The sequence below is a fragment of the Pipra filicauda genome, unplaced genomic scaffold (genome assembly GCF_003945595.2).
Source record: "Pipra filicauda isolate LSUMZ 115617 unplaced genomic scaffold, ASM394559v2 scaffold129_size2064235_pilon, whole genome shotgun sequence".
NCBI lineage: Eukaryota > Metazoa > Chordata > Aves > Passeriformes > Pipridae > Pipra > Pipra filicauda.
This window is the reverse complement of record NW_024103762.1, coordinates 431,585-447,080: the sequence shown is the minus strand read 5'-3', so window position 1 is coordinate 447,080 and position 15,496 is coordinate 431,585. Positions and strand designations below refer to the sequence as shown.

The window sequence follows — 15,496 nt, the reverse complement described above, 5'->3', positions numbered from 1 at the left end:
CCAAGTTCATATAAAACAGCCACAGAACAACACCAAATGCAAATTTATCCTGTATTTGACTGCCTGGATTCGTGAGGCTTCTTATGGAACTAATGAATATGACAAAATGACTAAAAGCATGTATGAATAGATTAATCACATCCATAGCTAATGTTTGCCCCAGAACATTTAAAAAATAGTCCTATGATTATTAAAGCAAAACTATCCTCCATCACTATTCCCCTAATCTTTGAGGAAAAGCTGCTCTTTCAAGACACCTTAAAGTCCCAACTGTTGAAGGGAATTCAGGAATGCTGCCATGTCTAATTACAACAGTTTCTCTTAAGATCACATACTATTTTTGTTACTGGCTAATTGAGATTCATCACCTGAGCAGTTCTCCAATATTTTATGAAATTCAAGATAACTGATGAGCTTATATATATGCTGCACCTCCCTGTCAGGAAGGAAACTCAATCTCCGACCTGGAGGGTGGAGGAAGGAAAAATGACACTAAATGCTAATGTTAGTTGCTACCCAACCCAAGGAGCTGGGCTCTGGAGAAACTAAAAACTGTATATGTTTAGATTTCTAGTGCATCAGTTACCCTTAATATCTAAAAGCTTAAGCCATTAATGGCAAAACATCAACACCAGTGCCAAGTTTGAAATTAATAAAGATTTAGGCCAGCAGCAAAAAGAATGTCTTAAATAAATCTTCAAAATCGAACATCACTAACCACGGCTAAAAAAGTACTCTACCTGTGAGAAGAAAAACACCTTCAAAATGTTATGGATGAACAAAGCAAACGAAATCTGACAAAAGCCCGCTTGAAGTACTTAAAATTAGAAGCTGGTTTTCAACATTAATGAGCGTGGTTGTGTTTGCACAGAAGTTCTGCCAATGGAGTCCCCTGCCCCCAGTGGGGTAGGATGAATGGTTTGTGATTTCCTGAAGGGTCACTGTCATCTCAGCTGTTTGGCCACAAATCTCAAATGTTGCTGCTCACTTTACAGCCCAGGACAAGCCTCTCTTGGTTCCTTGAAAAATCAGAAACTTCCTTAGATGTGAATTCTGAGCGAGCACTAAGGTACCTCTTAATGCCCTTCTCCACATGGCCTCTGCTCCAGCAGGAGTAGAAACCTGATATGCTTTCTAGGTGTTAGTTCTATTTATGTATCTATATAATACATGATATATATTTAAAAATACCAAAGTATCAAAATAAATGCTTCCAGCAACACCCCTCAGACTTCTGTATTCTTCGAAAGGAAGAACAACGTTTCAGCTTTGGAATCTCCCATGCTTGGCACTGTTTCTAATAAAGTTGGACAGAGGACTGGGATCTGTTTCCATCCTGCAAACCCAGCAGATAAACAGCCGCCCAGGGTTGTCCAGGGCTGTCAGCAGAGCTGCCACCACACTCAGCAAAAACCACCTTGGGTTCTGCAGAGTCAGAAGATTTCCCCACGCCACGGGGAATTCTGGCTGCCTCGCACTTTCGTGTTTCTGTGACGTGCCCTTGGTTTGTATTATTCTAAAAGCATCTTTTTATTTTAAAGGGATCTCTGGATCTCACCTAAATTTAAATTCAAGGATGAGGAAAGAAAGATCTATAAAGAAAAGCAAAAAGCCTTGGGAAACATTCTGGTGACATATATTACTACTATAATACAAATCATTAAAAACATGTACTCCAACACCTTATTTTTTAAATTTGAACACATTAAAAATTTTAATATTTTAAACAGTATTGAAAGGCTTGGATAATTCACAGCAATATCCACATAATGATATTATCTATTACTTCTACTTCAGATGATATCAATCTTGTAATTCCACATACTTTCAGTGAGATCTTTTCAGATCTCTGTCTACTCCTTTGATGTGATGATGGAGAAAACCATATGTGCAGATCCATACAGCAATGAACTTTGTAAGCCAAACACAAGAACAGCAGCTTCTACGAGAGAGTGGCTTGCCAAGACAAACAAGTTCTGCCAACATTTTAACACCACAGAAGGTCAGTTAGGTTATAATTAAATCTAATTACCATTCTCATGAATTGCAACATCTTTTCACTTGAAGTCGCTTAATGCTCAGAAAAGGATGAATTTTTCAAGATTTTCCAAGAATCACAGTAATGAGACATTCTAATCTTGGCTTTAAATCTGAATCATCACTTGCCATCATAAAGAAACAAGGCATGTCATCATTAAAAGGAAGAGATTTCAGCAGTTTATTCAACCACCAACACTTCCTCACTCCTGCTTTTCCCTATTCCTCTGCAGTAATTTTACAAGTTATTTTTCTCTTCTGCTCAGTACCACTCTGGGTTTTTTCATTATTTCACATTCTCTTTTTTTCCTTTCCAGAGTTTTATAACCTTTCTGCTTCAGCTCCCTATTTTTAATCCTCTATATATCTTCAGCTCTATTACTGTTCCTGTCTGCTCCCTCACCAAGCTGGGGAGTCTGATGGCAGTAACTTTCCTCTGTTTCCACAGACATTCTGACTGCTCCTTGGACAGAACTGCCTAGGGAACCACCTGAGATTATCTCATCGAGGGAAAAGGTGAGACAAAAATTGCTGATGCAAAGACTTCTTTTCTTCCCCCATTCCTTTTCTCCCAGGCCAACAGAAAGCGAGAGAGGAAAAAAGCCAGAAGTCATTTGGCTGCTTCTCCTCCATCGGGAGTGCAAAACCTGGCCATGCTCGTCCTGGTCTCGTTACCTGGGCAAGCAGCTCAAAAGCCTGGGCTATGAATGTCACCACCTCACAGGGGAAACCCTTCAGCACCTCAGGTTTAGTAGGTGGGGGCTGCAGCTTGAGAGTTGGCATCAGCTGCTGTCACATGTGGCCATGCCATGTGCATGGTGAAAAAAGTCTCTCTCAATTGCTAGGATGGCCCTCCAATAAAATTATAATTTGATTCCTCTGGAGACTGGAAAACATCAAGGACCATTTGTTTTCAGACTCAAATAAAGAAACTGGAGAGCTCAGCTTGTAGCACACTGTGCCCAGCAGCACAGACCCCCAGCAGCAGGAGCACACAGCAGCGGTGCTGCCAACGTCACCCACGTGCCTGAGTCCAGCATTGCATCACTTGGAACCTGGCTCCACTGCTGCAGGGCTGCTCTGAAAGCGTCAGGAAGGGCAGGATGTGATGAGCAGTCCTGCTCCCTGCACACTGTGATCCTTAATCCCTCTCATCAATGCTCTCCTTCATTAACTCCCATCAACTAACAGCACGAGGCACGGCTTTGTGAAAGTCACCTCGTGCCTCATACAGCTGTGCTCTCACACTGCAAAGAGTCCCTCAATCAATAAAAATGACAGTTTCAGTCATCACATGGTACTTCAAGTTCCACCTGTCCTACAGGAGCTTTACATGTCATTAAGGAGTTAAGATGTCACTCTACTTACCAACCCTTATGTCATGTAAGCCTTTTATTGTAGGTGGGGCAAAACACAAATCCACAGCACCCTTTTGTTTACTTCCAATTATATTAATCTCTTGCATCTACAAGATTTACTTATCCTCACACATGTTATTCATGCTTGAAGCCCTGCAAAAGCACACAGACTGAAATCCTTGACCCACTGGTGTTGCTGGAGAGTTTGCAAGGGAGTTCCAGAAACTGGATTTTTGTTTCCCTTCCTCAGCTAATATATTTCTTCTGTGATTCCTTTAAATCCAGTTGTTTCTTTTTGCAGTCTTACTGGGTTGAAAAGAAGTCTGAGATGTAAAAGGATTAAGCTGTTTTTCTATAACTTACAATGGTGCAAGATGGTCCTGCTGTATCTGGGGCTAGAACAGTGTCTCTGGTTATGTTTGCTTGGCAGTTCAGCATCTTATGACTATCCCTGTTAAGTCCACAAAATTCAAATTGTCTGCTGATGAAAGAATCCCTCACAACCTACTACTGTACAGACAGTCCATAGACTCTGTATTATAAGACCATTGACAGACCAGGTATTCTATTTCAAGGTAATTTGGTACAGGTTAAGTGAAACTACAGAATCAAATTGGTTCAAATATTAGTTCAAATATAATTTCGTGTTCTCTCACCTAACAAGATAAAAATCCATACAGATAACAGTGCAATAACAAGCAAAAACCCACAGCTTGTTCCTCTGCTTTCCAAACCTGAAATCCATTATTTGGAGATCCACCACTTACCAGAGCACACATACCAGAGTACAGGCTGAGCAGATGGTTCAAAGCTATCTGTCAATCCATTTGCAGTTCAAAACAGTGGTGAACTGCTCCAGCTGTTTTCCAGATCAAAAATATTATTGTCATTTTGCTATCGCTCCGTGCTGAGGGTTATGTAACAAAAATGCACATGTCCCTCTGCCTGGAATGCAATTAATTTCCTCCCTCCCCACTGTGAGTGGTAAGTAACAATTCAGACAGTCTGGATGCTTCAGTTTTGAGCACAGCCAGAGATGCAACCCTAGAATTACTCCACGTGGTAACCCACTATTTGTAAGATGCCAGCTTTCTGGAGGTCTTACAGACAGGGTGTATTCTGCAGTTTGGAAAAAAATAAACACCATCATCCTGTTTATACATGGCCTCTTACTGTCTGTGGGGTACTCTGAATGCTTCCCTGTAGTTCTTTAGTTTAACCATAGACTTTGCTTTGTGCTGGAATTTTAAGACTTCTAAATAAGTGTGCTAACTAGATAAAGCAATTGCCTCCAATCTGAAATCAGCCACTATACTTGCTGTACATTTTGGTATGCAAAAATCAGGCATTGTACACATTTAACCTTAAAATAGTGGCATAATCCCATCTTAGTTTACAAATATCCAAACATCATGCAGGTGGTTTAATTCAGATGCTCCATAATGCTTAACCATTCCTTGGAATTTGCTTATATAAAGAGAACAACTGGAACTCCTTTGCTTGGAACAGCACACTCAAGAAACAAAACTCATTTGCTCTCTGCAATCTTTTCTGCAATCTGCCTTTCATCTCTCCAAGTGCAGCTAACCCCATGATATTCATATAGCAACTATAATATCTTCAGGACAGGAGCTGCCTTTCTGTAAAATGTTTGCACCATACTTCACTTCTCTCTGTTGTTCCTGTGACAGAAATACAACGGGGTGATCAACTGTCCTCCAGGGTGTCAACTGAGATGAAACATTAACTTAGTACTAAACTGCAGCAATTTCCTTTAACGTGCTATTACTTGGTGCAGCTTGTTCTGGATTACTGGTTTACAGATTCCCTCTGCAGGGAGCACCTGCAGAGGTTTTACTGCTCTTACCTGGTTAAATAGGCCAGAGCCCGCTCAGATCCCGATGGCTTCTGGGGCGCCGCCTTTTTAATGGAGATTCCAGCTTCCCTCATCAGCTGTTTCTCCTTCTTCTTGCGCTCTTTTTTTAATTTTCTTTCCAGTTTCCTCTTTTCCTCTGGAGTAAGTTCTTGCTCTTCCTCTGCAATAAGTTCTTCCTCTTCTTTTGTTGCCTGAAATAATCGACATTTAAATAAAGTGTTTATATTTCCATACGAAAGTGGAACAAAATGTGCATAAATTCAAATAAAAGGCACAGGTAATATTCAAAAAACAAGCTTCAGGATTCATGTTTTTACTGTTCACTGTACTTCCACTGCCTCTCTGCTCTGCCCAGTTCACAGAACTGCAAATGCTGCACCAGCAGAGATCTGTCGAACTGCCCTCTGTAGATAATGATGCTGTTCTGAGCACCTTCAGGTACCTGAGCACCTCTAGCTATGTATTAAACATCATATCTAAAACTTCCCATGCTGTTTGTTCTCCCACACTCAAACTTGAGGGGGGCATGTAAACAGCAGAGGCTGTTTCATAGTGGAAGAAGGGTTTGGATTTTTTTTTTAGCATACACACATTTCAGTGGGAGCAGCAGGGTTTCCCTGAGATTCTCTGTTTCTGCTTTTTGTGTAGCCACACACTTCCATGGACTGAGAAAACCTCTGTCTGCCATACAGAGGCTTCAGCTCGATTATGCCAAGGGAGAAGATGTGACAACTACCATCTTCATCCAAGACCACTTGGAGAAACTTTAGCAATCTTGAGGGAACATATGCACAATATCTTCAATATCTTCAATAAACACATACAGAGAAGTATTGCACAAAGGTTGGCGTTTCTTTAGGTTTGTAGACAGACAGTTAATTATTCACATCTGAAACCATATTGCCATAAATATATGCATCAGCTTATCCGAAAATGAAAATAAATATTTCATGTACAGATGAAGAGCATTAAATAGACACATCGAGTTTATCACATATCCAGTGTGAGATTACACTGTGTAGAAATAAAACACTGTTCCATAGCAAGATGAGATTGACTCCAGGGATTCCTATATGTCTGAAAGAGGTACTCTCTGCTAGAGCCTGGGATACCCATGGAGGCCAACTGAGTGAGAAAGAAATGCTCTTCCTCCTCTCTCTGCTCCCTCCTCACCTATTTGAGGAACCCATAACTGAAACCTGAATGCACAAGATCAACTGCTTTATGGCAAGATTGGTTAAAAGCACATTATAAACTCACAAATCCTTAATGTTATGTCAATTTGTGCTAGTTGAGTGCTTTCAAACACAAATCCACCCAAAGAGCTAAATAAGGTTATTCTCGCTGACATTCAACCAAAGGATGTTAAACAAGACAATACCTGAACATATCTTTATTTGCCAAAGACACCTGCTGGGGTCTAAACATTTGTTCAGAGTCAATTCACCTACCATGTAAGTTTACTCTGACTCATCTTTTCAGATTCATGCTTTCACAGACCAAAGAAAGGGTAAGAAAGCAAAAATTAGAATAAATGGAAGTAAAGAGGATTTGCTTTTTTTCGTCCAAAACACTTTTTAGCTACTTTTGTTGAAATGCCAGCATTCATTGCAAACACATGCAAAAAAAAAGCAACATATGTTGCATTTGTATAGAAGGCATTTTATAGTTCATGCTGAGAATAAAATAATATTTAGGGTGAAGGTAGAATTAAATTGTTATACAGGAAACAACGTTTTCATTTGAAAAGCCACCCTGGTTCTTAGTAAAATAACAGTCCAGCCACACAAAGCCCTGGAAAACACTGAGGGTGGTCATTTATAAAGTGTTTGTAAAAGATTACTACAGCAGCTGTCCAACAGACGACACACTACAGTTAATCTTCTTTTAAAAATAATGTAATGAATTTGTTTACTTTTCTGTGAGCCATGAAGCTTTCAAATAAAGTGACTGTGGCACATCATTAGAGCTGCTCTGATAAAGAGGCCTCTGCTTCTTCATACGTACAGTAAATGCATATCTCGGTGCCTCCCCTTCCCCCCCACATTCCTGGCATTATCAAAAAGCTTTTTATCCCTCTCCCCCGACCGCTCCATTAAAAACAAAACAAGTTGCTCCCTCCCTGTAGGTCCCAACGTAAATACCGGGCCCTAACAACGTTTGTTTCCAGCATCACGACTGACGAGCCGTGGGCTGTCCGACACAAGAGCATTGTTCTCCTGCAGGGCTGCGGCTGTCCCAGCCTGAAAGAGTCGGGGTTTACAGCTGGAGGTACCTTCTGCTGGCCCACAGCATCATTCCAGGAAAACTGGATTCATCAGGCTTCTGTCTGGGACTGCCAGCACACACCCCACGAAAAGTCCTCACAACCTCACAGCTCAAACAACTTCTCTGGTTCCAACTATACTTTTATCCATCCATGTCAACTTGGTGAATTTAGTCATCGTATGTGCCACAATCTGTCCTTGACTGGTTTTTAATTTGAAAGCCTTATGTGCTTCAGAAAATACCTGCATTCTACCTACTGAGGCTGAGGGTAACTTTATCGCAATTTGTATATAAAAAACATTTCCCCCGAACCTGGGACTCGAAAGAAAACAAAACCAAACCTTTTACTGGAATTTAAATCCTAGCTGTGTTTATTATTTATTACTTTATTGATGCACCTCTTTAAATCAATAGCCTTATTTTTTAATTTCTCTTTCTCCAAACCATTCATGTGACTGTTCTTCTGAAAGGTGTTCCCAGTTTGTGACCCATTTGGATGCAGAGTTTTAGCGTTATGTCATTACTTAAATTTTAAAAACCCAACCAACAGGACTTCATTGTTTTGAGGTCATAAATATTCCACGTTGTCTCCTTCTATATTTATAAAGTGACATCACAATTTGTAGTGCTGCAATTTAGTCTTAACTACAACATTGTAAAGTCCCTATTTGAGTGTGTGAGACACTTGTTTATTGACGTGATAAATTTAAAACACATGCACACAGAAAAACACAACACTTGCTTATTTGCAAAGCCTGCTGAGAGCTACCACACCACCTTGGATCCTGGGCTCATTAGATCTCAATCTAAACAAGGTCAGGCCAGGTCAGCACACTTGAATGAATGACATTCAGAGGAGAGCCAGTGTTTTCTCGTGATTAAGGAGGTGGGAGTCTTCCACTTGGAAGCTTTCCAGAAGGCCTGAAAAGGTGCTAAAAGGGATATTGCCACTGGATGCCATATTTTGAGTAAAAGGCAGACTCCCAAATCTTTCACACTTACGCTCATAAAAACCCACGTCAACTGTGCAGGGCTACGGAGATGTGAGGTTGGGCATCTTCCAGCAAATTGCCAAAGTTTATACTGTACCCTGTCCATCTGCAGGCAAAGTGCTGTGACTGCCAATACAGTGCCTTTCATCAATGCCAGTTTCCAAATTTCTGAACTGTGTGTAAATATAGCAATATGCTGTAAATAGTCTAAGACATCTGCCTCAAAATATCCGGAGGCTTCAGCTGTGGCAGTTTTAGATACCGGTTAAAGTTTTCCATCATTCTTTGCAATCTGGAAATACTGCACAAATTTGAAACATTTTATAAGTGGTCTTTATAAATGAGCTTACCCATCATAAATGGGGAGCCAGCTCACACTGAAGGGAAACATTTAATAGTGTAGAGCAGCCCTGCTAAGCAATTCAGAGCAGAGAAAAATAAGTAGAACTGCAAGAGAAAACCAGCAGAAAGATGTACAGGTTTTCTTGAAGGTATCTGACCCTTTTTTATTTCAGCAAGAGTGGCAGAACCAAATAGGTGTAGGTTTTCAGGGACTGCACCTGCATAAAAGCTTGTACTGCCAGGGGACTATGAACCATAATAGCTGAGCAAGCAGCACCCAGACGGGATTAACAGCACACTAATTGTGTTGTATTTTCAGCAGAGCACTAAGTGCATTTTTAAATTTGTTTCCGGATTTATAGTTACATGAAAGTCCTTGACTGTCTCATACCTGAGTAGAACCGAAGACATCTCCTGAAGACTTCTGTTCCTCCTCCTCGCCCATTACCGTGTCCAAACCTCCCACATTTGCATCCCTGGTTGCCTGCTGCCAGCACAGAATAAAGTCAATGTAGTCAGAAACTCTGAAGAACTGCCACAACCAACCTAATACTCGTCCATTAAATGTTGCCTTTATGATTCGCCTGTGTAGGTCTGAACTTTCTGCCTGATCAGGGGTTTGGCTTTGCTGCCAAACCTATAACAGTAACCACAGACCAAGCCACAAGACCAAATTCACTATTTATTAGTAACAGTGAATCCAGCTCCTCCAAAACCAACAGACTTTTATCCTTTCCTCCCAGCACAGCACCACAAGTCTGTACAACAGCAAAGCAAGCAACAGCAGAAATTCAAAGGGAAAAATAACAGCGACAAACATATAAAAAGGGCGTCAAATTTTTGAACTCCAGAGAGTTCAAAATGGGGGGGAAATAGATTATATGGTTTATTTCATAGTAGAAGCATTGTATCACCTTGTTTGTTCATGAAGCTCACGTTATTTCATAACTTTTAATACAGAGAAATGTCAAAAGGGGCTTTGTTCGCTGACCAAGAGCTACCGACCCGTCACATAATGGCTTCTGCTTACGAGTAGCCTCCTGCCCCAAAAATGCCCTGTGAACAATATCAGCATGCAAAACGTCCTGTTCCTGCCTTACACAATACATATGAACCCTGATAAATAACTGGCCATCTGCCGGCTTAAAAACAAAAAGCAGAATCTATAAACACAGTTCAAAACCCACAGAGAAGAAAGGCTGGCAAACCCTTACACACAAGGTTCATAAAAGAAAGATTGACAAATGATTTACTATTCGAGGCTGTGCTCCAACTACAGCTAGAGAATTTGCATAGAACAGTTCATGGCCATACTGAATTTAAATAATTATTTTCTATCATCTAGAACCTTTTGAAAAGAAGTATGACCAGAGAGGCCACATGAAATTTCATTATCATGCAGAAAGCAAATTTTAAATGAAAAGCAATATGTGGAAGTACTCCTCCTTACATCATGTCTGTCGCACTTACAGAGGAAGATTTTTTAAAATTTATATGCTGCTCAAAGAAAAATAACAAATTTTTCACAAAAGCTAGGTGTTTTTAGAATCTCAACTCCTTGCAACAAAACCACTGGGAATAATTTATATTAAGTTGATTTGGAAAGGTTTCTGTAGTTTCAACCCAGGCAGAGAAGCCTCAAACAAGTTCTGAAGGAAACCAGATTTAAATAAGAACAGGCTTTTTATCTTTCTGCTCCAGGAAAGGATTCTTTTTGTGGTCATGTAAATGCCTTTTTTTTTAAAAAAAAAAAAAAAGCCTCCTTGTGTACACAGCTATAGTATCTCAGGAGCACAAGTGATCAGGTAGCATTCTAAATCTGCAGCTGTAATTTAGAATAGATGCACCTTGATTAGCTTGAAACCCAGCTTAATTTAAAACTATGTGATCTTTGCATGTCTCATAGGTTTACAGAAAACTGTGAAGACCCCATAAAGTGTTATCATTAGCAACTGCTGAATAAGAAGAAATTGAACAATTTACCAAATTAAATGAAAGCATTTACAGGCACACAGAATGCACGACTTACAGAACATAGCTTGTTGAATTCCACTTTATAGATTGTTTGCTCCCATAAAGTACATACTGTAGCAGATTAGGTTCTAAGGCATAAATTAGTATCATATTGTATTTCTCATTTTTCTCCACTGCTATCACAACCCTGAATGCAACAGAAATATTTCAGACACCACCGCAACTGCAGGCTCAGGGAATGCAGTTTTGCTTCATTTGCAACTACAGCGCTGCCAGGAATTTTCACATATTTGTTGGAGGATTTTGCTTACTCCCTTACCCTTAATTAAACCACGTTAACCAATCAAGAGATGGAATTAAAAAAAAAAAAAAAAGAGAGAAAAAGAAAAGAAAAGGAAACCCCTTGGAAGTCATTTGTATCCACATCCTTGTGGCTCACACACAGCCCTTTTAACCCCTCCCCAGAAACACGGAGGAATTTTAATAGAAGGAGCACGAGACTGTCGCAGCACTCGGCGTTTTCATTGCCACCAAAGTCGTCCCCTTTAGGGGTGCTGACAATTTCTTCCGAAGCTTGAAAAGGCTTTGGGCTGCGAGAGGAGGTAGAAGCAGAGCAGGGGCTGTTTTGAAATCCTTGCTGGAGAATTAGAAAAAAAATAAATAAACCAACCCCAAACCACGAGCTCGATCTCCTCCAATGAAAGAGGTACCACAGGGTGTAGGCAGGTTGCCAGGCGAGCTCGGCAGCGTGACCGCACTGCATTGAGTTTCTTTAATGAAAGCCAGGAAAGAACACATTACACAGTGTTTCTTCTGAGAGCCAGCTAGCCTCCAGTGATTGAAATCAATAAAAACAGTCGGCAAGGGGCCCAGTGGGGGAAGAGAGAAATCTCCACTACAGCATTCAGTTTGCTTTCCACTTTCTCCCTCCCCCTCTAAAGTTAAACTCTGAAGATCACCATGACAAGCTACTTTGCTTCCAGCGCTGGGAAGACGCTGGTGGGGATTTAAAGGAAGCGAGCACTTTCCTTCGCCTCCCTGCCTTCGCTCTCCCCCCAGCGCGAAGGAAATGAAAGGCTTGTTTGGAATTTGAATCTCGCCTAGAAAAACTTCATTGGACAAGTGCATCGTCCTGCATTTCAGGAAAGGGATGGATTTTACGGTCGGAGAATGCTAAAAGGTGAGAGGGGGAGGAAAAGCAGGAATCTGATCCAGCCAGAGCCCAGGAACAGGCTAGGATGTCCAGCCCGGCGCAGGGGACCTCTGGAGCTGCGGGGAGGAATGCGAGCAAGCGCCTGAGATCATCCACATCCTAAGGCAGCTGGAACATTGGGAACACGTGACCGACACACCGACCCAGGTAAGCAGAACCCGCTTTTATCAAAAACTCTCTGTACCGCGCACGAAACCGGAGCGAGACCTCTCTGCCCCAGCCTCCCCTGCCTGCCCCGCGTCCGCCCTCGTTAACCTCGGGAGACTTAACGCTAAGCTTGTCCCGTCTGAAAACCGTGTCAGGCCACTAATCCTCGCTGAACTATAAACCATGCACAAAAGCCCTTTGTTTACCGGTTTTGTGCTGAATTTGCGAGCTGACAAGGTAGGACAGGGCCATTGCACGGGTGCAGCCCCCCCCCAGGAGCTCCCGCTCCACGAGGGCCCGCTCGGAGCAAGGAAACACGGCTGACACCGCACGCTGGAGCAGACTGTGATCTGAGACAGCGCCAGTAATGGATTTCTAATATGGTCCATATTTATCTATTTTATTTATGTATTTTAATCACCATAGCAGCCACATACAGAACATACTTGCACCGAGTTCCATGTGCTGCTCTGTACCACGAATTACAGCAGCGTGCATGCACGGGGGCAAGGCTGATCGCTTTGTCAAAAAGAACTTTGCAATTAGTTGTTCATACAGCCAAGGGGGATTTCTGGCACCTTGTTTAGGAATGACTGACACAGGTTTATGCAGCACATGTATATTCTGCCATTACCCTAATGCATGCAGGTTTTATCCCTAACAAAAATGGGAAAGGCACAGATAACAGCTGTAGATCACAACATTCTTCTAAAGTTTTTGGCCAGCTTCAGATGATTTATGTAGACTTCAGTGAGGCACAGAGGATGAAATCAAAGCCCGCCTTCTGCAAAGCAAGCAAAAATGATGATATCTACATCTCTTTTCCAGCAGCAGCAGGAATTCACTGGAACAGATAATAAATAGGTGCCTGTGGAGCAAGAGCAACAGTGTTTGTCCCCTCCATGCTGGTCATCATTAGATGTTGACAGCAACACACAAGCTCAGTCCCAGAGAGGGTTGGGGAAGGACTGGATGCCTCCACTTCCACTTATTTGGCACCTCATGATCCCCAACCTGTAGGGTACAAAAGCCTGGTTGACTATGAAGGTAGAAAGATGAGACTTCCAAGCATCTCCTCCCTTTCAGTACCAGAAGACAGAATGCACTAATTCAGTACAGCAAGTGCAGATGTATTTCTGCAGGTGCAATGTTGCTCTTTCCTTGGAAAATGCACGCCTTTTAAGGGTCATTTTATAATTTTCACAACACATGGAAGTGGATGACTCACACACTTACAGAATGACCTGGGGAACACTTCCATGACCAAAAGTAAAGGATGTAAGTTTAAGCATGAACTGTTCTAATAAATCTATGAATATAGCTGAGGCAGTATTTAAATAGTAATAAGTTGTTACATGGATTTATTAATCCAGTTTTGAACTTTTCACACAAAACAGTCACAAAATTATAGCCAAAATGTAATTAAAGAACAACAATTTACAACAAAAAAGCAAAGTTGTGATTCATAACAGAATAGGACCCTATATGAGGTTTTGGTCATATCCACAGACCCATTATTCATTTTTCAGAACGAGTTCTGTGTTTTCCTCCCCTGCACAGATCCTTTGCAGAAATGATAGCACCTTCATAGCTTGGGAATCACAGCAGTCACTCCCACACCAATCAACAAGTCTGTTTTGCATGGCTCTTGGAGCTAAATTTATCCTTATGCAGAAGAACTCATTGAAGTCTTTTTTTAACATTTCAAACAAGGAAAGCTTAGGTGGGTCTTACACAACACATATCACTTGTACTGACATTCTCAAGCTCAAGTGATATTCCCTCCCATTACTCCCTCAGCAGAAATATAAATATTATCTTTAAAGCAGAGTGCGGGATATTTTTGTTCAAAGGGATGTGTTTTTCAGAAGCCAAGCGGTGTGAGTTTCCACAGCACTTACTGTTAATGGAATATATTCTTTTCAACCACACAGTATAGAAAAAAAGGTATTTTCTCAATCAGAAGTTTTGATCAAATACAGATATTCTAGCAGTCATACCACAAGGCAGGATTTATCACTCTTCCTCAGTCATGTCAATGTTATTAAAGCAGATTCCCTGCACAGTGACAGAGTCCTTCCAACTCTCCCTTTAGAGTGTGGAGATCTGGAAGGATCTCATGTTGCTTTGCTGAGTTGGATACAACAAAATAGAACTAATGGGAACCAATTTCTCCCATTTCTACTAGTCTTGATAGTCCCATGTCTTTGGGAGTACTTTGTCCTCAACAGTGAATCACATCTTCACCATAGTCAAGAGTTCTTAATAGTTCATGCCAATTGTCCTTACAGAAACAAATGCTGGTAAAAGAGCTGTTTGAAAACAGTCCACAAGGTTTTGAAACAGTCAGCAAAGCAGATGAAATTATTTTAAAAGTGTAAGGACAAATATTTTGGTTTAATCTCACCTATTTAAGATTTTATGAAGGGAAATATCTGGTATTATACAAAACAAGTTGAATGCTATTCAAAAAATGTGGAAATTCAACAATAAAGGTGCAAACATCAGAGTCTGCTGAACACCTGGATAGCCCATCTTGGGTGAAACATAATACTCATGCCTACACTGCTGGAGAAAGAGCATTGCCATCCCTTTCAAATGAACATGATCTGACACTTCTTGAATGTGGTAAAGCTTCAAGGTGTCTCCTTTCTCATTTACACCAGTGGTTCACATTCACAGTACTGGATTCACTCAGCTGAGCATATTTAGTTTGCTCATTCTCAAGTTGACAGCTCCTCTGCAATGTACCCATTCTGCCTCAAAAGTGGAACGTAATTAACATACAGCTGGAGAAGGTACAGTTTTCCCATCTATTGGAAAGACTAGTGAAGCAGAAGACAAAATATTAAATGAAAAATAAATGGTTATCAATACCTAAGAAAGGTGGTTTTCCTTACAATTCAAACGGGAATCCTTGCATTTGGCTTAGGAAGACATTTTTGTTAGAAACAACAAAGTCATCAAAACCTGTAAAAAACTTGATACCTCTTTCCCAACAAGTTGTCACTATCTTCAGCTCCACAGTTCAACAGGATGTGTGGCTTAGAGGGAATGAATGTCCTGGGGTAGATACACTCTACTCTCAAACCCTCTGTATATTCTCCCACATATACCTCAAAAAAACTTTTATCCAATTTCTCATTAGATAAAACTATCATCACTGCTAGTTTGCTATACTAAGATCTTTTTTAAAACCTAGCAGAATGCATTTCATACATGCCTACATTCACATACACTCAACTGCACACACACGTGTATGCAGGAACATGCAACTTTCACTTTGTGG

The 15,496-nt window shown here is 41.0% G+C and overlaps 2 protein-coding genes across 2 annotated transcripts in view; one reads left to right on the top strand and one right to left on the bottom strand.

Annotated features, from left to right (window-relative positions):
* CUNH7orf50 (chromosome unknown C7orf50 homolog) overlaps positions 1-11,610 on the bottom strand; it is a 32,173-nt gene extending 20,563 nt beyond the window's left edge. Inside the window, exons 1-3 of the mRNA XM_027726162.2 lie at positions 11,518-11,610; positions 9,265-9,360; positions 5,263-5,462 (exon numbers count right to left, since the gene is read on the bottom strand). Coding sequence (XP_027581963.1) covers positions 5,263-5,462; positions 9,265-9,360; positions 11,518-11,610 — 389 coding nt within the window. The remainder of the gene's footprint in view (positions 1-5,262; positions 5,463-9,264; positions 9,361-11,517) is intronic.
* A 78-nt stretch (positions 11,611-11,688) lies between these two features.
* Positions 11,689-15,496, top strand: part of GPR146 (G protein-coupled receptor 146) — a 50,451-nt gene continuing 46,643 nt past the window's right edge. The window contains exon 1 of the mRNA XM_027726156.2: positions 11,689-12,207. The gene's annotated coding sequence lies outside the window, so the exon portion shown is untranslated. The remainder of the gene's footprint in view (positions 12,208-15,496) is intronic.